Source organism: Mustela putorius, unplaced genomic scaffold (assembly GCF_011764305.1).
Source record: "Mustela putorius furo isolate JIRA1106 unplaced genomic scaffold, ASM1176430v1.1 tig00003896_pilon_pilon_pilon, whole genome shotgun sequence".
Classification (NCBI taxonomy): Eukaryota; Metazoa; Chordata; class Mammalia; order Carnivora; family Mustelidae; genus Mustela; species Mustela putorius.
This window is the reverse complement of record NW_025422045.1, coordinates 2844458-2869176: the sequence shown is the minus strand read 5'-3', so window position 1 is coordinate 2869176 and position 24719 is coordinate 2844458. Positions and strand designations below refer to the sequence as shown.

General features: G+C 38.2%; 1 protein-coding gene across 1 annotated transcript in view; it reads left to right on the top strand.

The window, feature by feature from the left end:
• Window positions 1–2251: 2251 nt before the first annotated feature.
• The window catches only part of ADAM10 (ADAM metallopeptidase domain 10), a 135000-nt gene continuing 112532 nt past the window's right edge, over window positions 2252–24719 (top strand). The window contains exon 1 of the mRNA XM_045067498.1: window positions 2252–2570. Within this exon, the coding sequence (XP_044923433.1) occupies window positions 2516–2570 (55 nt within the window). The 5' untranslated portion in view covers window positions 2252–2515. The remainder of the gene's footprint in view (window positions 2571–24719) is intronic.

The window sequence follows — 24719 nt, the reverse complement described above, 5'->3', positions numbered from 1 at the left end:
TTTTTTTTAAGATTTATATTTATTTATTTGACAGAGAGAGATCACCAGTAGGCAGAGAGGCAGGCAGAGAGAGAGGAGAGAGGAGGAAGCAGGCTCCCTGGCTGAGCAGAGAGTCCGATGAGGGGCTTGATCCCAGGACCCTGAGATCATGACCTGAGCCAAAGGCAGAGACTTTAACCCACTGAGCCACCCAGGTGCCCCCGATTTGCATTTTCTTGATGGTTAGTGTTTTACTATTGAACATTTGGGTATCTTCTTTGGGAAAGTGTCTATTTAGCTCCTCTGCCTATTTCAAAAACATCTTAAAATTTATTTTTTATTCAAGTATAATTAACGTACAGTGTTATATTGGTTTCAGGTATACAATATAATGATTCAATAATTCTATACATTTCTAGTGTAATTAGTGGGTCATATGGTAATTCTATTTTTAAGTTTTTAAAAAAGATTTTTAAAATTTTTAAGTAATCTCTACAGCCAACATGGGGCTTGAATTTACAACCCCTAAGGTCAAGAGCTGCATGCTCTACTGACTGAACTAGCCAGGCACCTTGACTTTTAACCTTTTGAGGAAACTCCATACTGTTTTCCGTAATGGCTGCTCCAATTTGCATTCCTACCAACAATGCAAAAGGGCTTCTTTTTCTCCACATCCTTACCAACACTTGTTATTTCTTCAGTTTTCTACTTGTATCATTCTGATATAAAGTGATTTTTTCATGGTGGTTTTTATTTGCATTTTCCTGATGATTAGTGATGATGAGCAACTTTTCATGTGTTTGTTGGCCATCTATATGTCTTCTTTGGAAAAATGTCTACTCATGTCCTCTATTTTTATTTTTATTTTTTAAAAAATTTATTTATTTGACAGAGAGAGCAAGAGAGGGAACATAAACAGGGGGAGTGGGAGGGAGAAGGCGGTTTCTCCCTGAGCAGGGAGCCCAGGGCTCCACCCCAGGACTCTGGGATCATGACCGGAGTGGAAGGCAGATGCTTAAGGACTGAGCCACCCAGACCCTCCCTTCTGTCTATTTTTAAATTGGATAGTTTCTTTGCTGTTGAGTTGTATGAGCTCTCTATTTATTTTAGATACTAACTTATCATATATATGATTTACAAATATCCTCTCCTTGTGTAGGGTGCGTTTTCTTTTTTAAGATTTTATTTATTTATTTGACAGACAGAAATCACAAGTAGGCAGAGAGGCGGGCAGAGAGAGAGGAGGAAGCAGGCTCCCTGCTGAGCAGAGAGCCTGAGGTGGGGCTTGATTCCAGTACCCTGGGATCATGACCCGAGCCAAAGGCAGAGGCTTTAACCCACTGAGCCATAGGGTGCGTTTTCATTCTGCTTATTGTTTCTTTGTGCAGAAGCTTTCAGTTTGATGTAGTCCCACTTATTTGGCTTTTGTTGCTTGTGCTTTTGGTGTCATAATAAAAAAAATCACTGGCAAGAGCAATGTCAAGGAGCCTTTTCCCAGTTTTCTTCTTGAAGTGTTACAATTTCAGGTCCTTTGTTTAAGTCTTTAATCCAGGAATATGATTTTAAAGAACTAAAGTGAGTTACTGAGAAACCAAACATAAACCAAACACGAGCTTCAAAGAAGTTGGGGTGAAGATCAGAGAGTTCTCTTGAGAGCTGGTAAAGAAGACGTATTTTGGGCAGATTTAGGACCGTATGGTTTAGACTGCGGGCATTTAGAACGGCCAAAGCGTGATCTGCGACAAATTTTTAAAGAATTCAGAAAAAAACCTGCCACAGCCTCTGTCTTTCCTTTCTGGAATTGAAGGTCTTTTCGTCTGTTTTGATCTCTGGTGGCTGTCGCTTGTTGGGACTTTACTTTCGCTGTCTTGCACCACAAGAGGCAGAAAAGGAAGAAATAAACCTCCCTTCCTTGTGAAGTTAAGAAGAAGAAAGCGGCCTCTTAACATCTTTCACTCTTCATTTTCGCCTTAGGGACGGTCCTTAACAGTCCAAGAACTAGCGAGCCCGGGAGGCTCTGCGGAGATGCGCTCCCGTCTGGGGGCGGGACCCGGAGAAACCCCGCCTCCTAAACCCAATCCCAGCTCTCCGCCGGCGGACAGGAAGCGGCGGCGGGTCTAGCAGCCCGGGAACCGGCCCTCGCGCGCATGCGCGCGCCCCTGGGGCGCCTGGGGGAGGGGGAGGGGCGGGAGGAAGGGGTGCGGCTGGGCCTGCCGGTTGGGCGCCGCGAATCACGTGGTGAGGAAGGAGGCGGAGGTCCGGGGTTCGGGGGAGGGAGGTAGAGAAGAGGGAAGGAGCGAGGGAAGGAACGCGGGGAAGGGAGGAAGGAAGAGAACGAGGGGGAGGGAGGTCCCTGTTTTGGAGGCGCTGGGAGCTTTGCCGGCCCCTGAAGTGGAGCGAGAGGGAGGTGCTTCGCCGTTTCTCCTGCCGGGGGAGGTCCCGGCTTCCCGTAGAGACTCCGGACCAAGCCCCTTCAGCTTCTCCCTCCGGATCGATGTGCTGCTGTTAACCCGTGAGGAGGCGGCGGCCGCGGAAGATGGTGTTGCTGAGAGTGTTAATTCTGCTCCTCTCCTGGGCGGCGGGGCTGGGAGGTGAGGCACGACCCCGAGCGCCGGGGACGCCTTGACCACGGCGGACCGCGCAGCGGCAGCGGCGGCCGGGTCGAGCGGAGCCCAGTCGCGCCGCGCGGCGGGCGCGTCAGTCAGCCCGGCCGGCCGGCGGCGCCACTCCGGCGCGCAGCGCTCCCCGCTCCCTATTGTCCCCCGCGCCCCGACCGCGTTCCCTTCCGTGGCGGGCCAAGGAGGCTCCGAGCCTCCGCCGAGGCCTTCCCCGCCCCCCACTGCCCCGGCGGCAGGGGAGGCGGGGGTCGCCTCCCAGAGAAGCAGTCTGGAGATCGGAGTTGCCGGGCGTGAGCCGTGGAGCCCAGGCCGGTGGCTCCATCCCTCCAGCCTGTCGCCGGGTGCCGGACGGGCTGCCGCCGTGGGGCTGGCGGTCTTTACCTCCCTCCTTCCGCCCCCAGCTTCTGCCGGGTGGCGGATTCCGGAGTCCGCTCCATCGAGGGGAAGCGCCGCGCAGGCTGGTGGGAAGTTGCAATGTGTGCGGCGGGGCTGGTGTATTGTTCTTTACCGGGCGCGGCGATCCAGACTGACCCGGTTCTGCAGAGGGGTCGCCCGTGGAGGGGTAACGGTGGTCCTCTGCTTTTCTGAGAAGAGTCGCTTCCGCTCTTTATAGAGCCCTGCCTCTGCCCGAGTGTATGGAGAGAGCTCTCAGGAGGGTGTGTTTATGTTCAGTGAAAACATTCTGTTGCCCAGGGGAATGGGTTTGGTGGGGAGGAAGAGGTGAGCCGTTTCGGGATGTTCTTTGACCGGCTGTTTGGTTTGGGTCTCTTAGAGGGACAAGTCCCTGGGTGACCCAACTTGAGTTTTCCTAAGGTCTCAGGTGGAGTTAGACGTACAGTGTAGTTAGTGAGTTGTCAGACGGTGGCAACTCCCCCCACCCCCAAATTGGAGTTAAATTTACTGTAAGCAGATAATCACTTGAATCGTTTTGAAGACGTTTTGAAGACGATTTTTCTGATCCTAGGACCAGCTGCATAATTTTGTTGTTGTGTCAAGTGCTTTATTTCAGGTAAAGTTTTTTACTTGCCCCAAAGTATACTTAAAAACCTCAAATATGTTTAAGATAATTGAATTGAAAAATTTACCGGAATGCTTCCGATGAGTTTAGTCTAATTTGATAATTTATATTTTATGTAGTGTATTGTTTCTGTTCTTCTTTGTCACTTTAACTTATGATTGCAGAGCCAAGCATGTTTTTGTCCTGAGTTCTACTTAGTCCGAGAATGCTGCTTTGTAGGTACACTTTTGTTGTAGTTTGTGGTGTTCATTTGCTAGATGTACGTTTTAGATTAAGAGTTTCTAGAAGATGTTTAGTTTTAAGAAGTATTGTGTGCTAGAGACCCTTTATAAGGGCCTTTTTATACCATTTGTATTTATGTTCAGAATGTGACTTCTAGCAAATCATTACTTATGCCTGTTACCACTATTTGTGATTATAGTCAGGTGTTAGACTCTTGATTTCTATTAGGTGGTACAAAGTAAGACAAACACATGAAGTACTGTAAATTACTGAGGAGTGGTAGTATATAAAATGACCTTTGTTTTTAAGTGTGAAACAATCAATATAAATTGGTGTAGCCTGATGGCTGAAGAAGAAGTAAATTAAGAGCATAATTTTTGTGGGTTAAGATTCTTGGCACACAAAAATCTAAATTGAGAACTCTGGAGTCATTTATAAAGTATCATTTTGCATTAAACATTAAAGCATTAGCTCTTACACATTTAAGCAGAACTTTAAAAAAAAGACACTAAAACATTCATTTTAAAATTAGCATCAAGATTGTAGCCTTTGGGTACATGGAGATATTTGTAATTTTATTGTAATATATACTATTTTTAAATATGAATCTGAGCTATTTGTAACATATACATTAGAAATTGGTTGGAATTTCTAAATATTTGTGTTTCAAATTTCAAAATATTTGTGTTTTTGACTATTTTGGAGAGTTGTCTTTTCTCTTTAAAAATTAATTGATATGCTTGAGAGGACAAACGATATTTCAGCTCTAGTAGTCAGTTCACTACAATAGTACTTTGGTTTGATGAAATCACACATAAAATGGAGTTTAGAGTATGGCATGTTTTTTATGTTTAAAAATTTGGCGTAAATCCTTTGTTTTATACCATGCATTCTTTAAAAATAAGTTTTCTGGAAGTTTGGCCAAAAGTATTAAAAGTATCAAAGCTTAAGGTTAAACGATTTCTTTCACTTCTACCAGCAAATAAGGGTCTATGAATTTAATAAGAGAGACAGATTTGTCTCTGTCTTTAAGGAGTTCTGCCTTAGTTGGAGATTGATAATCCAGTCAGCTGTATCATTTTAAGGCCCAGTCAGGCCATCCCCTACGTTAACTCTATCTTTTCTGTATACAAAGAACCTCTCTGAGAGGCAGGTGTTGAGGGAAACGGCCATAGAAGGCACCTCTGTTTTCTGATTTTTTTTTTTAATAACTTATTTATGATCTTCAAGGGTGTTTATTTAATAATTATCTGATTTCTTAAATTTTTCAAAGGACTTGCAGGATTAAGGAGGGGGAGTAAGGGACATTTCTATGATGTCTATTTTGTTTCTGATACTGTTGTTAGGAGTTTCACTTTTCAGCATTTCTGAGAGAGTGGTGGTATTTTACAGTTGAAGAAATAGGCTTGAAGAAATGATTTCTTTAGCATTACCCCCCTGCTCAGTGGTGAATTAGACATTCAAACCCAAGCCAGCTTGACCTCAAGGCCTGAACTTTTTACCCGTTGCCCCCTCATAACCTTTTGAAGGCGGTTTTCACACATTAGCTTAAAGGTAGCCTCTGGACTGAACCCACCTTAGAGATGTGTTTTGTTTGATTCACAGCATCTTTAGGTTTCAACTAGTTAACAACATCGAAAAATTGGGAAATTCCTCAATGAAATTCATAGATTTTTAGATCTTTCTTTCTTTCTTTCTTTTTTGAAAGGATTGGAAACCCAGGTTCTTGGGCTGCATTCCCATTGTCTATAGCAGAGTGGTAGAGCAATAGCTGTCCTCTTTAGACTGGGCATGTGCTTATCAGTCAGTGCAGTTACTATCATTCCTACTGGCAATAAACTTGGCCTACTTCACTCATTTTTGTCACCTGTGTGGATCCTGTATGTTATTTGTGTTTTTGCCTCAGCTTCATCCTGCATAGATGGATCGATTCTTTTAAAAATGTTTTTTTGTCTGTGACCTCTTACCCAACTTTTAATATGTTTTTTAATTCTTTATTTTTACAGTGGTATTTAAAAAAAGATTTTATTTATTTATTTGACAGAGACAGTGAGAGAGGGAACATAAGTATGGGGAATGGGAGAGGGAAAAGCAGGCTTCCTGCTGAGCAGGAACCTGATGTGTGGCTCGATCCCAAGGACCCCAGGTACCATGATTTGAGCAGAAGGCAGATGCTTAACAACTGAGCCCCGCAGGAGTCCCTATTTATACAGTAGTTTTAAAACTTTGTTAAAAGCTGTGGCATACTCTATTCTTTTTATTTAGTATAAGATTAATAAATATTTAAAAAATCCTCTTTTCATAATAACAATTTGAAGGTCTTAAAGAATGATGGTTCTCATTTTTCCAAATCACTTTATTTCAATGAATAAATAAGCCATTTCTTTTTCTACTTGGATGAAACTCACAGAAAAAAAAACAGTTGAGGGTCTTGCAAGTAAAAACTTAGGCTCTTTTTCTTTTAAGACCAGACTTGTAAAATTTTGGCAATTTTTGATGAAGTTTTTCTAAGATACACTTACACATTTACTGTGTTCTTGAAATGGGCTGACTTCAATCTTTTTTTTTTTTTTTTTAAGATTTTTATTTATTTGTTTGACAGACAGATCACAAGTAGGCAGAGAGGCAGGCAGAGAGAGAGGAGGAATCAGGCTCCCCACTGAGCAGAGAGCCCGATGCGGGGCTCTATCCCAGGACCCTGGGATTATGACCTGGCTGGAGGCAGAGGCTTTAACCCACTGAGCGACCCAGGTGCTCCGACTTCAATCTTTCTTAAATGATTGGAGTTTAGTGTAAAGAACAGCTATTATTGTTCCAGCCTCTGTTGTAGTTTCTGGCTTTCCCCCTTGCCCTGAAACAATTGAAATGAGTATTCTAAATTTATTCCAGTGATTGTGCTTTTTATTCTATCTAGTTTCAATAGTATTTCCAACTTTTTGGTTAAAATTCCTGGCTTTCTTGCAAACCTTGAGAATATCACCTTCTAATTAGTTGGTGTTCACTTTTTAAAAAATTTTGTTTATTTGAGAGCGAGCATGCGCAAGCCAGGAGGGGAGCGGTGGGGTTGGGGTGGAAGGAGCAGAGGGAAACCTGGCTACCTGCTGAGCAGGGAGCTAGAAATGGGGATTGATCCCAGGACCCCAAGATCATGACCCGAGCTGAAGGCAGATGCTTAACTGACTGAGCCACGCAGGGACCCCTAAAAGTTTATTTTTAATGTGTATGCTTTGGCTTGTGTAGTTTAGTGTTGAGGTTCCCTTTTCTGAACATTTAGGATAATGTACTAATGTATTTTGGTAGTTAAAATGAGGCAGGGTGGAATGGAGAGAAAAAACCTGATAGATAACCAGGAAGACAAGCCAAATAAAACACAAACTCATTTGGTTGTAGGTAGATCCTTTTCTAGATCTGAATCATGAGTACTTTGGTTCCAAACTAGTATACTAGATTATTGATATTAAATATACCTGAAAATGTGCAATTGTAGTATCCTCTGCAGGAATGCAAATTGTAAGTTACGAAAAATATTCTCAGTATTTAAAGGGAGCAGTTAGGTAAGAGGTAGATGACAGAGGCTCCGGATACTATGACACCCTGTTTTATGGTTAGTTTGTAGTAAGGTAACTGTTGTGTGTTACAGATTTGGTGAGTTTGTGATTGCATAAAGTTGAATTGTCTGTCTTTGAATTGTATCACATTCTAATGGTTAGAAAACTTTTGCCAATGTTGGAAGTGTATTTTGGGGATGGCCTAATTTAAAATATATAGGTGAAGTAACAAAAATGGAATTTGTGTGTGTGGAGAAGTTGTTGGGCAGGGCAAGTAGTCACTGGATATAGCTGCTAACCCAAGTTTCCAGGAGAGGACTATGTGGTCACTAACTGGGGGAGACAAACTGTAGATGCAAAAAGCCGTGGAAGGAAGAGTGCAGTGGTTTCAAATCTGAGCCCCAAGTCATAGGGCAGATGCTCCAAATTCTAGGAATTGATTTGCATTTGGTCTATTTGCATGTGGGCAACTCTGTGTGACATGCTTGGGTAAGGAGCCTCAGGTTTTGTGTACTATTATTATTTTTTTGTTATTGCTTGTTTTGTTTTTTTTTTTGTTTTGGAGGAATTGATCTATTTAATGATTATTAGTGATTCTTCCAAGCAACTCTAAAATGTGAATAAAAATTCAGTAGTGGTAATTCTAACTAGTTTAGCTGTTAATCTTTATACTGGGAAAAGAAAGCTGTTAATCTTTATACTGGGGAAAAAAGTGCTAATAAGAATAAATGGGAAAACTGTAATAATCCTGCCAGTTCAATTCCTATGAGGGCAGTAATAGTGATATCCAGCAGTGTGAAGGTTTTGCCTTGGTACTGTGGAGAGAGTCCTGTCCAACTAGGTTGCAAGAAACAGCAATACTGAGAATTGTTCTTAGAGAATGTAGATTCCCTCGGATACTGGGTGAATTCATTCTAAAGCTATTATAATTCCAAGTAAACAGTGTGAGAATGTGTACAGCGGGAACGTTGCTGTTTAGTTACCGGTTTATTGTATGTCTGTGGTTAGTAGGAGTCATGAAGCTCTAGTCTTGAGTGAGAAGTAAAAAACAGAATTTGTCAGCATAGACAGAAATGCCGAGATGTAAAATACAGTTCCAATTACGTATTATAGTTGCAGTTGAAATGAGGATTTATTTCCCCAGTTGGGGAAAGGTTTTTGAGAAAAGTGTTTGGCATAATAGTCTACTAAGGTGCTCGTAGGTTTTCTTTCCTGGAATGGAGTCTCCATGGCCATGATAGCCAGGACTCCAAATATTCATATTCTAAACCATTATAACTGCAAGGTAGAGTGTTACGGAATGTTGGTTGGAGTCCATGTAGAGGAGTATGACACAAGTAAGGAATAAATTAGTTCCTTGATGAATTGTGTGTTTGAGTTCTGTATTAGAATAGCAATTGTAGAAATAAATAAGGATAGAAAAGAAATCTCATGGAAGAAAAATTGATAAAACTTGGCAGAAGTTTAACATGAAGCTAATAAAATTTACTGAAGTCTCACTGTGTGGAATTTAGATTTCAGAGTTTGTTGCATTGGAGAGAATGTGTTTTCATCAAACTTAGAGGACTTAAGTCTTCGAAGTTGAAAATAAGGCATCTTAAAGTTTTGAATCTATGTAGGTTCTAGTTAGGGATGTGTGTCATAGTTGGGGATTTTATCCGACTTGCAATCTAATATTTTTGTTAGGGATTAGTTAAAACTTTGCATAGTCTTTCAGAAATATTTGGCTGCACATTTGGGAAGAACTGCTCTAGAGTTGTGAGGCAGAAGTTTGGTGAATTTGGAGTGGAGGGGAGAGGTTAGTGTTTTGGGTTTTTTTTTTTTTTTTTTTTTGGTTAAAGTAGGTTCCCCATCCAGTGTGGAGCCCTGTGCGCGGAGCTTAAACTCATGACCCGGAGATCAATACATGAGCTGAGATCAAGAGTCAGATGCTTAAGTGACTGAGCCACCCAGGCGCCTGGGAGAGGTTAGAATTAAAGATGCGTTAACAAGTATATTTTTGCAGGTGTGTATTTGTTATTAAGTTGGAATTAGGCTCTTTGGCAAATGCACATATATGATTTTCAGAGCAGAATTTTTTTTTTTTTAATTTTTATTTATTTGACAGAGAAATCACGAGTAGGCAGAAGTAGGCAGAGAGAGAGGGGAAGCTGGCTCCCTGCCAAGCAGAGAGCCCGATGTGGGGCTCGATCCCAGGACCCCAAGATTATGACCTGAGCTGAAGGCAGAGTCTTAACCCACTGAGCCACCCAGGCGCCCCCAGGGCAGAATTTTCTTTTTTTTTTAAAGATTTTATTCATTTATTCATTTGACAGACAGAGATCACAGGTAAGCAGAGAGGCAGGCAGAGAGAGAGAAGCAGGCTCCTCACCGAGCAGAGAACCCGACGCGGGGCTCGATCCCAGAACCCCGAGACCATGACCCGAGCCGAAGGCAGAGGCTCAATCCACTGAGCCACCCAGGCGCCCCCCAGGGCAGAATTTTCTATCCATCTTTGCATGCATGGATGATGGCAAGGGATACAATACACATATTTGAACTTTGTATTTAGTTTTCGTAAGAATACAGATGGGGTCCTATACTTATGAATTGAATGGGATATTACTTTGCTACCTCTTTCCCTAGGAGTTAATTGGGATAAGTTTGTAAAAATGCTGGAGGCTGCAAAATGTTATACAGATATTATAAAGATTATGTTGTTTCCAGGCCTACTTTCATTTGGAATCTATTAGTTTCAAAATATAGATGGATAAAATGTATTTCTAAAAATTGAAATGCTAGAAAGTTGATACCAAGCATTAGAAAATAGAGCTTAAGAAAATCCATAATTCCTTTCCACAATTTTATCATTTAATATTAATCATTAATTAATTAAAATTAATCACTATTAATATTAATACATTAATATTTAAAAATACTTATTAATAACAATTTGCCTGGTAGTATTTATGCAGTTTTTAATCTTTCAAAAAATTAATGTGTAGTTAAAGTGTATATGCAGAGCAGACACTGAAATATTTATAGTCTAGAGACAGTTTTGGTTGTCATACCTGGAGAGATGCTCCTAGCATCTAGTGGGTAGAGGCTGGAGATGCTGCTAAACATCTTACAATGCACAGGACAGCCCCTCACAACAAAGATTTGTCTGGCCAAAATGTTAGTAGTGCTGAGAGTGAGAAACCCTGCTCCAGAGGAAATTTGAGTCTTTTTTACCTTTCTTTCTTTATTTTTTAAAAATTTCTGATAGCTGCTGTCTTAACTGATTACTCAAGTTTCATAAGCTTCCATATTTCTATCCTGTTGAAACCTTTTTCTCCTAGTGTTCTTTGTGCTGCAGCTCTGAAAAATTTGCTCTATCCCTTACCTTCTAGCAGTTCCCATTCTTCATCTTCTAGTTTGTGGCTGGGAAGTAAATCTGATTCTGTTAATTATTTTATAATAGTAATTGAATGACTGAGAACTCAGTGAGGATTATTTCAAAACCAGAACAAACCAATTGCTCGTTAGAAGAGCCATAGATTGGTAGGATTTTAGTTTCTTTGGGGTAGTTTTGAGAGACTCAGCCAGCAGCTTTACATTTCTATCTTCAGAATTAGTTCTACTCAGTTTCAACTTTTCACAAAATATTTTCTTCAAAATATTAATGCATAAGTTCTCAAAGGCTTTCATATCTTTTTTATAACTCCACTCTCGCTTCCTCTTATTATCATCATTAACACCTTTGGCAGAATTGTTTTATTTGCACATCTGTATTTCCTGGAAGGAGGTAGAGGTAGATGCTTTGGGGCTTCATATGGGAGAAGGGAGAAGTAATGAGAATGGGTTTAGGATGAAATGTGGGTGTGTGGTAGATATACACCAGCAGGGGAGTTGTGGCTGAACCCATTGTGTGTGTGTATGTGTGTGGTGTGTGTGTGTGTGCGCGTATTTTATTTAGGTAGGTTGAAAGTCACTGTCCCTTACATGGGTTACTGTCTATACGTGTGGCTGCACTTATTGAAATGGTATAAAGGCATTTCAGATGAGCCTAGAAATCTAAATGTGTACGTGTTTCATTTTTGAATTTGTTAAGTTGCAGTTCATACATTAGTGTTAGAAATTTAATACATTCAGTATGTTTTAATCATTGATGTCTCATGCCCTTTGTGATTTAGTTTATAATTTAAAAAAGAGCTGCTTTTTAAATTATTTTAACTGTTATTTTAACTTCTGAGCCAGCTAGCCTCATTTTTAGAAACCAGCTCATCTCAAAAAGTGGGTGTTTTGAAATATGCTTTTAATTGTAGGACATATCCTATTGTCTTGAACTTCCATTGAAACTGCTGGGTATAGGTATTTGCTTGTAGAACATTATCTGACTCATTTCTAGTGAAGAAGTTGATACTGTGGCTTAAGTTTGAAGTCACTTTGTAGAAGTAACTTTTCCTTTTCTTTTTAAGATTTTATTTATTTACTTGACAGAGAGCACAAGCAGGGAGAGCTGCAGGTAGAGGGAGAGGGATGAGCAGGGAGCCCAGTGCAAGGCTGGATCCAAGGACCCTGGGATCATGACCTGAGCCAAAGGCAGACGCTTAACTGAATGAGCCAACTAGGCCCCCCAGAAGTAACTTTTCTAAGAATACAGTAAGGGTACTTACATATATTGCTGAAATATAGGACATGATAGTTCCTAGAAGTCTGCCTTTGTCATACAAGAGAACAGTTTTGTTAGTGGTATTTACTGCTTCAAGATCAGAGTGAGTATATATCAAATATAAGAAGCATTGGTCAACACAGTGTGATGTCTAAGATAAAGTTGATGACTCAAGTTTCTCAGGAAGGAAATACACTTTTATGTTGGGGAAAAATGCTCTTGGTACTTAATTTTAGAATTATACAAGTGAAAAGTCTGTTGAAAACAACTTGATTACAAGTAATTTTTCTGAGGAATGGAAATGTGCCAGCCTTAGCTTCTTACACATCCTCTCATTTATTGTAATTGAGTTTTTCTGTAAATAGGAAGATCTGTAATGTCAAAACATGTTTGCTGATTTTTCTGCCCCATTCTTAAAATTGTAGAATAAAGTTTCTTTGATATGGAAAAGAAAGTGTGTTATGTACTTTTGCTATTATACACAAAGATGATGATATTGACCTACCATTAGCAAGATATATTCTGATTATTTTTTCATCTTGTTGTTAATGAAATTTTTATTCTTTGTTTTTTGTCCTAATCTTATATTTAATTTAGATTGGAACAGAAGCTTGTAGGCTTTGGATTCAGAAGCTGGGAAGGAAGCTTTTGTTTGCAGAATCCATAGAAAGTAAGATGCTACCTACCCATGAAAAATGGAAAATATTCGTAATGTCTAGCATTCATGGAATTTTTATTATATGCCAGGCACTGTTTTTTGGGCATTTTGTGTATTATCCCAATCTTTACAACATCTCTGTAAGATAGGTTCTGTTATTTTCATTTCAAAAATGTGGGAGCAGGATCAGGGAGAATAACTTCTTCAGTGTCAGAGAAGTCAATAGCTATTTGAGAAAACCAGGATTTAATCTCATCAGTCTGGCTGCAGAATTCATGCTCTTAAACACCATAGTGCCTCCGAGAAACATACTTCATGCTTTGAAAGGCATTGTATAGTGAGGTTGTTAGATTCTGCCTTTGTACAAAGATTGAATTATTTTGCCATCAGTTTAGACTCTTTATACTTATAATATTTGAGCCATTTGGCTTTTGGTCCATCAAGTGTTTTTTTTTTTTTTTTCTTTACATTAGAAAATGTTTACAATTAAAGAGGAAATAACCTTATATGACATTTTATTATAATACTATATCAATTTTGTCATAAATTTGTGTATGTTCATTTTTTAAAAGCTTGAGGATACACAATCTCTGGATGGTGAGATATAAGTTATGTGTTTATGCAGTAATCAGGAAGCGAGTATTTTTAAATTTTTATTTTTAAAGATTTTATTTTATTTGACAGAGAGAGATCACAAGCAGGCAGAGAGGCAGGCAGAGAGAGAGGAAGGGAAGCAGGCTCCCTGCCGGGCAGAGAGCTCGATGTGGGGCTTGATCCCAGGACCCTGCGATCATGCCCTGAGCCAAAGGCAGAGGATTTAACCCACTGAGCCACCCAGGTGCCCTGAGGAAACAAGTATTTTTTTAAAGTAGATTATCTATAGTAAAAACCAGTGTCCAAAGTCACCAGACTTTGAAAAAATTTACAGGAAATAAAAATACTATTCTCAAACTGTAAAAAGGGAGATACTTTCTAAGTTCTCCAGTGGCAAGGAGACCAATGTATGTTTTTTTCTGCTTTTTAGAACTTGCTGGTCATTTTTCTACTACTCTTGCAAGTAGGTAATTTTATGGTATTCCTTTACTTCTCCAGTTTTTTTTTTAATTAAGTTTTGAAATTAGTTGTGTTTTTTCCATTTAATAGATCCAATCCAGTTATCCTTTACCAATTGTATACATAGACATTTACTCAATATATATTTTTTCCTAACTTTGTATCTTAAAAGCTTCTATACTTTCTGAGAGGTTGGAAGCAAATATAGTCCAATTAACATTTGTATACCTTTGATCTAAATTTATTAATGGTTATCTATTGCCATGATTGCTTTATTGCTCATTTAAAAAATATGTGAAAAAATATGTATTTATTTATATATATCTTTTCCTCTGAACCAGTTGAAAGTAAGTTGTACCACTAAAGACTTCATTATGCATCTCATGAGATTAATGACATTGTCTTATACAACTAATAAGATAACTTCTCTTTTTAAGTGTCAGATGTTCAAATTTCCCATGAAGCTTCTAAGTACTAGGCACCATGTGAATTTATTACATGCTATCTGAGGACTAGATTTCTGTCAACTACAACTAAGGACCAGAAAATAAAATGTTGTTGGGATGCTTTTATGTATGGGTAAAATAAAGTAATAGTAGAGAAAGGAGGAGACATTGACAGAATATTGCAGGATGGAAATATTTTATGTAGGAACAATGGCACAATAACATAATAACCTATAGGTTATCCCATTGTTAGGAGGACGTCTTAGAATAAAGATATTAATAACGATGAGCCTGGCTCAAGAAGATGTTAAAGTAGAGGAAAAAATTAATAATTGTTCAAATGAAAAGCTATTTGGAGATAGGTAAACTACAGTTCTCTAGAAATTTTCCTCAGTGGAAACTGTCATTTTCCACTGATGTGAGATTACTAACATCTTTCTTGTACTTTAGGTTAAATGTATTTTATTTTCATCATTGTGAGATAACAGATGTGTCTCTCCATTGCTAAGGACTTCACATGAGAAATTGTTAATATTCTATTCTTATTAGAAGGAATAAAAAGGTATAACAGATTGCTGTTCTTTGAGTCCTTCTTGTTAACCTTCCTGTCTTTCATTTTGTCCCTCATGGGTATTATATCAGAGTGATAAAAAACAACAACAACAACAAACTCCAGGTCTGTATTCAGAGGCAACAACAGAATATTAATCCTTTTTCATTACTGTTTTGTTTTTTACTCACAGATTTGTTGGCTGTGTCTCCTTTTGTACAAATCTATTTCCTGTAAATAGAAGATTTAAGTTAGAGGAAGAAAATAGTCTATTATGGGCCACAAATCACATGTAAATTTAAATTGCAACAGACCTTTGGAAGAAGTAGTTTCTGTTCCTGGATTTACTTATTATTTGCTTTAAACAACCCTTAATATAGTTATGATCCCCCACATTTTATTTGTATCTCTGGACCAGACCTCTCCCTTGATTTCCAGCCTCTTGTATCCCAGCTATATATTGGGTTAATGTTTAGTGGGCATCTCAAACTTAACATGTCCAAAAACAAACCTCTGATTCTCCTCACCCCCTGCCTTTTGTAGTCTTTTCCCATCTCACGAATGGGAGCTCTGGTCTTCAGTTGCTCAGGCCAAAAACTTGGAGTTATCTTTTATTCTTCCTTCTCTTACCCTCTGCATACAGTCCATCAGCAAATCCTTTCAGCTCCTTCTGCAAAGTATGTGTAGACTTTGAATACTCAACTATTTCCACCTCCACTGCCCTGATTGACATAAGCCAACATCCTCTCACTTTACTGTAAAACCCTGCTAACTGTTCTCTTGTTCTCCCATTCCTTTTTCAACATAGCAGTTAATGTGATCCTATTCAAAAGGTACTCCTTTTGTCAAAACCATCCACTGGCAAATTGTATACTTTAAAATGTTTCAAATAGTGAGTTTTATGTTATGTGAATTGCACCTCAAAAAAAGCAATAGGAAAATAAATAAATTAAAAAAAACCCATTCAGTGGCTTACTATTCTGTGTAAAAGCCAGAGTCCTAAGTTGCTTGTGAGGCCCTACGTGATGTTCATTGTATGCTTCTGTCCCCTACGATACCTCTGCAGTTCTCCCCCTTGTTTGTTTCTGCTCCAGCTACACAGAGTTCTGTAAAAAATGCCAAGCTTGTTCCTGTCTCAGGGACTTTGTCCTTGCTGGTCCTTTTACATGCATCACTTCCCTTCTAGATTCCTGTATTATCTGTCCTCTTAGTTTTTCATTTTTAAATTAAAACTTTTTAAAAATAGTGGTGAAATACACATAACAAAATTTACCATCATAACCATTTTATGCAGTTCAGTAGTGGTAAGTGTAGTAGTCCCGCCTTAACCATGGTTTCCCTTTCCATAGTTTCAGTTACCTAAGATAGCCCCAGTTTAGAAGTAGATGATCCTCCTGACTTAGTGTCAGAAGGTCAGTGTTAGCCTAACTCTGTGTCACAATTCCTGTGTCATTCACCTCACTTTATCTCATCACTTAGGCATTTTACCCTTTCTTAACATCACAAGAAGGAAGTGTGATTACCATACAGTAAGGTATTTTGAGATAGAGACCGCATTCACATAACTTTACAGTGTTGTAATTGTTCTGTTTTACTATTAGTTATTGTTGTTAATCTCTCATGGTGCCTAATTTATCAGTTGAACTTTATCACAGGTGTGTATGTATAGGAAAGACCGTATGTCTAGGGTTGATGCAGTTGTTGTTTCAGCCATTTGCTGGCGGTCTTGGAATGTATCCCTTGCAGATAGAAGGGAAAGATTACTGTACACTTACTTTGTTGCATTTGGCTCTCTTTTAAGTCTTTGCTTAGATGTTAGTGAGGTCTTCCATTACCATTACTTTGCATAAGACGACCAACCCTTTCCTTGGCATTTTGTTTGCTTACCCAGAGAATACACTCATATAGCCGTCTAAAGTTATTTACTTATTTTATTGTCAATCTTCCTTCTCGAGAATAAAACTTCATGAGGTCAGTAACTGTTTTGTCCATGCTGTATTCCCAGCACCTGAAACAATGGCTAGGATATTACTAAGTGCCGGTTATATTATGTGTTAAGTGAACAGATTAATGAATATTGAAGTAAATTTTATTTTTTGTGTATTATGTGGGAATCCTAAGTTTCTCAGTATGTCTGGAAAAAAGCCTCGAAAGCTTCTAATTAGCCTTTTTACTTAAATTGACTTTTCTTTTTTTAAAGATTTTATTTATTTGACAGGGAGACAACAAGAGAGGGAATACAAGCAGTGGAAGTGGGAAAGGGAGAAGCAGGCTTCCCACTGAGTAGGGAAGCCAGTGTGGGCTCTATCCCAGGACCCTGGGATCATGACCTGAACCAAAGGCAGAGGCTTAATGACGGTGCCACCTATGCGCCCCTTAAATTGCCTTTAAAGTGGAATGGAACTATCATTTTTGTTATGTATTAGTTTTGCTCATTGAGTATTTTGATATGTTCTGTTAATTAACATATAATTATACCTAATATAATTAGGTAGGTTGAATGAGTTAGCCTTTTCTCTGTAAAAACCAAGTTGCTTTTTCTCAGCTAGTATGTGTTCCTATTTTTAAAAATGTTATTTTGTAAAAGTTTTTTTAAATTATTATTTGTTTTTTATTACTTAAAGTAATCACTAAACCCAGTGTGGGACTCAAACCCACAACTCTGAGATCAAGAGCCACATGTTCCACTGACTGAAGCAGTCAGGGCCCCCTCCAAAATGTTATTTTTTGAAAATTTACTTATTTAAGTATTAATCTCTACACCCAGTGGGGGACTTGGACTCATGAACCCAAGATCAAGAGTTGCAAGCTCTTTCAACCGAGCCAGCCAGGACCCCCTAAAAAAATGTTATTTTTAAAGCATGGAACAGCTGTCATTCATTGTGAAGTTAGACTCCAAGGGGAAATGTAGAGTGTCTTTATACTTACCTGATTATACTCAATAAAACTTACAAACTTTATTGTCAGCTTGTTAACTTTATGTTAAGATGAAACTTTTCAAAAAATATTTATCTGTTTTATTTGAGAGAGAGAGAGCATATGCACACGAGTAGGTGAAGGGGCAGAGGAAGAAAATCTTCAAGCATGCTCCCTGCTGAGTGTGGAGTCCCACACAGGGGCCTGATCCCATGACCCATGAGATCATGACCTGACCCAAAACCAGCTGAACCACCAAGGCGTTCCAGGAGCTATGCTTTTAGATAGGGTGACCATAGACAGTTTCTGAAGAAATTGAGTAGATACCTGAGTGAAGTGTGGTGTCCAGCCCTGCTTCTCCCTGCTTGGGAGAAGCTGGGGAGAAGATATTCTAGGCAGAGGGACAATGAGACTAATGTCGCCCATAGAGTGAGGGGAGAGTGGTGAGACAGTTATGGGAGTAGAGTAGGGGAATGCAGCCCTTTATAAGTTCATGTTCAGCCCTGTAAATCATGGTTAGGACTCAGAGCAGTTGGGAAACATTTGGACATTTTTGAGCAGAGGACAGACATGACATGACTTGAACTGCATCACTCTTGCTTTGTGGAAAATAGTGTACAGTGGGGGCAAGTGTGGAAGCAAGGAAGCCAGTTATTTGTCATGGTTTCTGATTGTCTAGAACCTTTTTTTTTTTTTTAAAGATTTTATTTATTTATTTGACAGAAATTACAAGTAGGCAGAGAGGCAGGCAGAGAGAGAGGAAGGGAAGCAGGCCCCCTGCTGAGTAGAGAGCCTGATGTGGGACTCGATCCCAGGACCCTGAGATCATGACCTGAGCCGAAGGCAGCGGCTTAACCCACTGAGCCACCCAGGTGTCCCTGTCTAGAACCTTTTGAACCTTGCTGTGTTTGGCACAAATTTTTAGTCTTATGAATTCCATCTCCCTAATTCAGATTCCCACCCTTTTTCATCTGCAGACAGGACACAGGCATGTAAACTAGTTTTCTGAACTAGGCTGCTCTGATCAGATCCTTCACTGGAGACCTGGATTCTGAACTGAGCAGATATGTTTGCTTGCTGACGTTTTGCTGATAGTATGCATTATTCAGACAGTTTTTTTTTTAAATTTTATTTTTTAAAGTAATTTCAATACCCATTGTGGAGCTTAAACTTCAAAGCCCGGGATTAGGAGTTACATGCTATACCGACTGAGCCAGCCAGGTTCCCTGACAGTTTTACCAGATTTTCACTTTATGGTTTTGTTCCTGGTAGAAAAGTGGGCATTGGAGAGGCAGGCAGGGCAGTGTTGGTGTTCTTCAGGTGATATTTTTGGGTTAACTATTTTTTAGTTATTAGTTATTATTAACTATTTTGGGTTAACTATTTTTCAGGTGATATTTTGGGTTATATTGCTGGCTTCTAAGGATACCTGGATAGTCTTGAAGAAGATAAAAGTGGGGAGGATTCTCACATTATTTTTAAGTGATAGAATATTACTTCAAGTAAGAGGATATTGTATGGAAAGTATGGGAATTGATTAAGATGATAATGGAGAATGATTTAGTATTTATGGAAAAATTCAGAGGTTCTAGGTCAAGTTTCTCATGTAGGCTTTACATGTTGATTTGAGAAAAACACAAAATCTTGGGTTCCTGTTTATGTCTGGTGCTATTCGTGATTTCTCTTAGTTCAAGCTTGGTATTACAGAAGCAGTGATACTACTGTTAGTACTAGGGCATATATATTTATGTACTGATATAACCTGGGAGAGTCTAGCAAATAACAATGATCAGGAGTAGAGTACAGATGACTCTTAACAGCCTGAGTTAGAATGGCACAGGTTTACTTCTATGCAGATTTTATTTGATAAATACAGTACAGTACTGTAGATGTAGTTCTTCTTCCTTATGATTAAGAAAAATATTTAATTAGGGGTGCCTGGGTGGCTCAGTGGGTTAAGCCGCTGCCTTCGGCTCAGGTCATGATCTCAGGGTCCTGGGATCGAGTCCCGCATCGGGCTCTCTGCTCAGCGGGGAGCCTGCTTCCTCCTCTTTCTCTGCCTGCCTCTCCATCTACTTGTGATCTCTCTCTGTCAAATAAATGAATAAAATCTTTAAAAAAAATATTTAATTAATTTATTTAACGGAGAGAGACACAGCGAGAGGGGGAACACAGCAGGGAGAGTAGGAGAGGGAGGAGCAGGCTTTCTACCCAGCAGGGAGGCTGATGCGGGTGTCCATCCTAGAACCCTGGGATCATGGCATGAGCTGAAGACAGATGCTTAACGCCTGAGCCACCCAGGTGCTCCTCTTCCTTGTGATTTTCTTAGTAACATTTTCTTTTCTCTAGTTTACTTTATTGTAAGAATACAATATATGAAATATACCGTATATACAATATACATGTTACACAAATACACAAAATACATGTTAATCAACTGTGTTATTGGTAAAGCTTCCTATCAACAGGCCATTATTAGTAGTTAAGTTTTTTGGGATTCCAAAGTTTTATGTGTATTTTCAACATTTACGTGCAGGAGTGTGTGTATCTGTTGGTGTCCCTAATTCCCACATTGTTCAAGGCAGCTTAGAAGGGAATCAGGAAGATCTGCAATAAGGGGAGATCAGATACAAAAGTGAGTAGATCAGAGGCCAAGCTCTGTTCAGATAGAGTTGAGGAGATGGGTGAATATTTAACTGCATCAGTGAGATTTGGTGATAGAGCTGCGTTCTGCCCCTGCTTTTTGAGCTTTTGATTAGATGCTAAAGTATAGGAACAAATCTCAGTTGAGTAGGTCCAGACTCTGTATGTGGAAACAGGCAATTTTGTGATATCTGACTGAGCTAAGTAGTGCAGAGGGTTGGAGATTGGCATGGGCTCCTGTGGAGTAAACTGTGCCAATTTCATTCACAAGCTGTGGAAATCAAGGGTATACATATATATTTTCTGGGTCTTTAAAAGGTATGTTCTTATTTGGTATTTTATTATACGATTTTCTGCATCTTAGAGGTAGATGTCAGTTTAGGTTTTGAAAGGTCCCTGCCATGTGCTGTATTTTGATATATTTTTTTTCTCTTCAGGTTTTTTTTTTTTGTGGATGATTTTATTTCTAGGTAATCTGTGCACCCAGATGGGGCTCGAACCACAACTCTGAGATCAAGCAAGAGTTACATACTCTACAACTGAGCCAGCCAGGTGCACCTCTCTTTAGTTTTTTATAATTACATCAGAAATGTGAATGTGAATGATAGCTTTCCTTGTTTATGATGGGGGTAATAGAATTATTGCAGAAAATCATGAAGTAACTGATACCAGAGTTATCTTCCTGGCACTGCCTCCTATTTGCTAGGCAATAGCAAATAGCCCAGAGACACCTCTGGGCTTGTTACGTATTTTTCAAACCTCGATTTTTGTTAAAATGGGCTAATAGTTTTTAACTTTGTCTTTTGGGTGGGTTAAATGAAAAAAAAATGTAGAATATTAGAGAGCCTGGCAGATTGCAGGTGCTCAATGAATTTCACTTATTAGATCCAATTTTAAACATTATTTAATTAAATACTTAAAAATTATCTAATCAAGATTTTTTTGTACATAATGAGCTATCAGTATACACTTAAAATAATTAGAATACATTTTAAGAAATAAAATAGATCTACGTAGTTTTGGATTTTTAACTTCAATTTGAAGATATGACATGTGAAGTTTTTTTTTAATGTCTTTTAGCCAGATTTTCATGTGAATTCTATTTTATTTTTTTAATTTTTAATTTTTTATAAACATATAATATATTTTTATCCCTAGGGGTACAGGAAATTTTAAAATACTATATTTCTAAAATAGGAATGGGAAGAAATAACCTTAGCATTATATTATGTATATATTGTATGATAAAAACTAAAGATACGCTTGTAAAAATCAGCAGAGTAAAAATGCTCTACTGTTATTCAGCATGGTTTGTTAGTCCTGGTTAGTGTAGTAAGTTTTAAAAAAAGATAGAATTACAAATAGATGAATAAAAGATTTAAGTAAGAGAAGCAGAATCAATAAGGTACCAGCTAAAAAGAGAGAAAGAAAATAATATTCTTAGAATTTTGCTTGCAAAATCAAGGAGCTCAAAAATCTCCTGCAGAAGCACATGGATCTCAAGTTAGAACCTGTGTTGTAAAGGAAAAAAAGATGGGTTTGTAACTAGTCAGTAAGTGCTAAAGTGACTTCCTACGGATTTGATGCCTGTTTTGTAATGTTCTGCCTGTTCAGCTGTGCTGTTGTAGTATGAAAGCAGTGACAGAAAATACATAAATGAACGAACATGTAATTGTGTTGCGAAAACAGGTGGCCTGCTGCATTTGACTTTTAGGTTGATTTGCTTCCTCTGTTTTATATTATTTGGGAACTTTTTCTGTGTAACAGGTGGGAACTTTTGGAAACTTTTTACCTGTGGTAACAGGTAAGGCGTTTCTTGCTTAAGTGGTAGCACGTGTGGTAACTGTTAATACGCTATTAATGCGTAGATTGAAGCCAGATTTTGGAAAAAAAAATATAGCTGCTAGTAGAAGCCAGGGAATTTCTGTATACAGAAAAGTTGCAGAGCTTCTGAAAGTTGGATGTATATTACAGATCACTGGGAATCATGGTCTGGATAGAGCCTGAGTTGCTTGGGGGATTCCGAAGGGGAGCACAAGATTTTTCATTGCTAACAGTTCTCCAGAAGCTACCCATGCAGCCAGTTCCCAAAACACAATTTGAATAGCATGGTTCTGTGTGTTAAGACTGAAACATCCATAAGCACAGATTTCTGGTATCTGTGGTAATAGTTAATGAATGAACTCATTATTTGAACATGTGGTGAGTAGTAGGCTCCCAGATTTTCTTTTAGCTTTTTAGCTTAAATTTTGAGTTGGAACTTCAACTGCTAATTCTTGAAGATGGTGTAGTTTCTACTTTCTCAACTGATATTTTCCCTTGATGTTTGTTTTCCTCTGATGTTCTTTTGGTATCTGTGATCACTAGTTGTCATTTAATCTTTTTGTTTCTTCCATTTCTTACTACTTATGTCTTATTAACCAAAATTTAGTTATTTTTGAATAATGAATCATTATAGGTTGCTTAGTAGTTTCTTGGAATTGAGTAGAATGTTGATTTCATTAATTTTCCTTAAAGAGGGTAAATTGTAATATTTGAGTTATCTTTGTTTTAGATTCTGGACTTTTGTTTTTGAAAATTTTATAACTTAGGGAAAGGTAAAAGAAAGGCCAGATAGCCATATACCTACCAGTTTGAGTCAGGATTTTTTAAAATTTTGATTGGCTTTATTGAGGTATAATTTCTATACAGTAAACTTCAACAATTAATTTTGAGAAATATATATAGCCATATAACTACTATCACAATATAGAACATTTACATCAATCTATAAAGTTCTCATCTGCTCTTTGCTGTCAGTTGAAAATACTTTGTGATATCCCTTTTGATTTCTACTTTGACCTGTGGGCTGAATTGAATCGAAGTGTGTTAAGTTCCTAATATTTGGGGATTTTAACACATACCTGTTACTGATTTAATTGCGCTATGGTCTGAAAACATACTATATAATTTCAGCCTTTTTAAATTTATAGAAACATGCTTTATGGCCTAGAAATAAGTTCTGTCTTGGTGAATATTCCATATGTCCTTGAAAAGAATATTCTGTTGTTGGGTAGAATGTTTTGTGAATGTTAATTGCATCAAGTGGTTTGATAGTGTTCAAATTTTCTGTATTTTTATTTTTTGTCTCCTTGTTCAATGAGGACTGTTATGATTTTCAACTATAATTATAACTTCTTTAGTTCTGTCAACTTTTTCTTCATGTGCTTTGAAGCTCTGTTATGTGATACACATTTATGTCCTTTTGATAAATTGGGAAATGTCCTTCTTTACCCATAATTTTTTTGTTTTGAAGTTTACTTTGATAATACCTTAGCTACTCCAGCTTTCTTTGGATTGTTGGTATGGAATAACTTTTCCCATCCTTTTTACTTTAACTCATCTTTATTTTTGTGTTTTAAACATCTTTTGTATGGTCTGTATTTACCTGTTCCTTTTCTTAAAAAATGAAAAAATGACTCCCATTTGTTTATGTTTAGATCATTTACTTTTTAAAAATATTTTATTTATTTGAGAGAGAGGGAGTGAGTTAGAGAGAGAACATGAGCTTGGGGAGGAGCAGAGGAATAGGGAGAAGCATACTGTCTACTCAGCAGGGAGCCTGCTGTGGGCCTCTGTCCCAGGACTGTAGGCTCATGACCTGAGCCAAAGGCAGATACTTAATTGACTGAGCCATCCAGGGACCCTAGGTCATTTACTTTTAATATATTTATTGATATGGTTGAGCTTAAAACAACCATCATACTATTTGTTTTCTTTTATTCCCTTTTCCCCTTTTTCCTGCATTCTTTGGGATTAATTTATTTTAAAGAGATTCTGTTTATCTCTGCTCAATAGCTTATGTGTTATATTTGCTATATTTTTTAGAGGTGTTCCTAGGGTATATAATATATATATCAATAACTTATTGTGTACTTTCAAATAATACAGAATTCCATTTCTGTTCTCTACAGTGCTGTTGTCATATATTTTAATTTTGTATGTGTCATAAATGTGACAGTACATTGTGTTTTTTAAGACAGTCACTTAACTTTTGGAAGGATTAAAAAAAGTTCTTTTTTCTCATATATTCATTATTTCTGGCACTATTCTTTGTGTCAATACAGATTTCCATCTGGTAGCATTCCTTCTGCCTGAAAAGCTTCCTTTAACATTTCTTGTAATGCAGGTCTACTAGTGATGACTGTCGGTTTTGAAGTCTGAAAAAGGGATCATTTCACCTTTTTCCCCACTCACCTTCATTTGTGAAAGATACTTTCACTGGGTATAGAATCTTAGGTTGAACATTTTTTTCTTAAAGTACTTTAAACATGTTGCTTCATTATCTTCTGACTTATGTACAATTATGCTGTCATTTATAACTTTGTTCACATGTATATAATGTGTCTTTTTCTCTAGTTCTTTGGTCTTTTTTTCTTTGCCCCTGTTTTTCAGC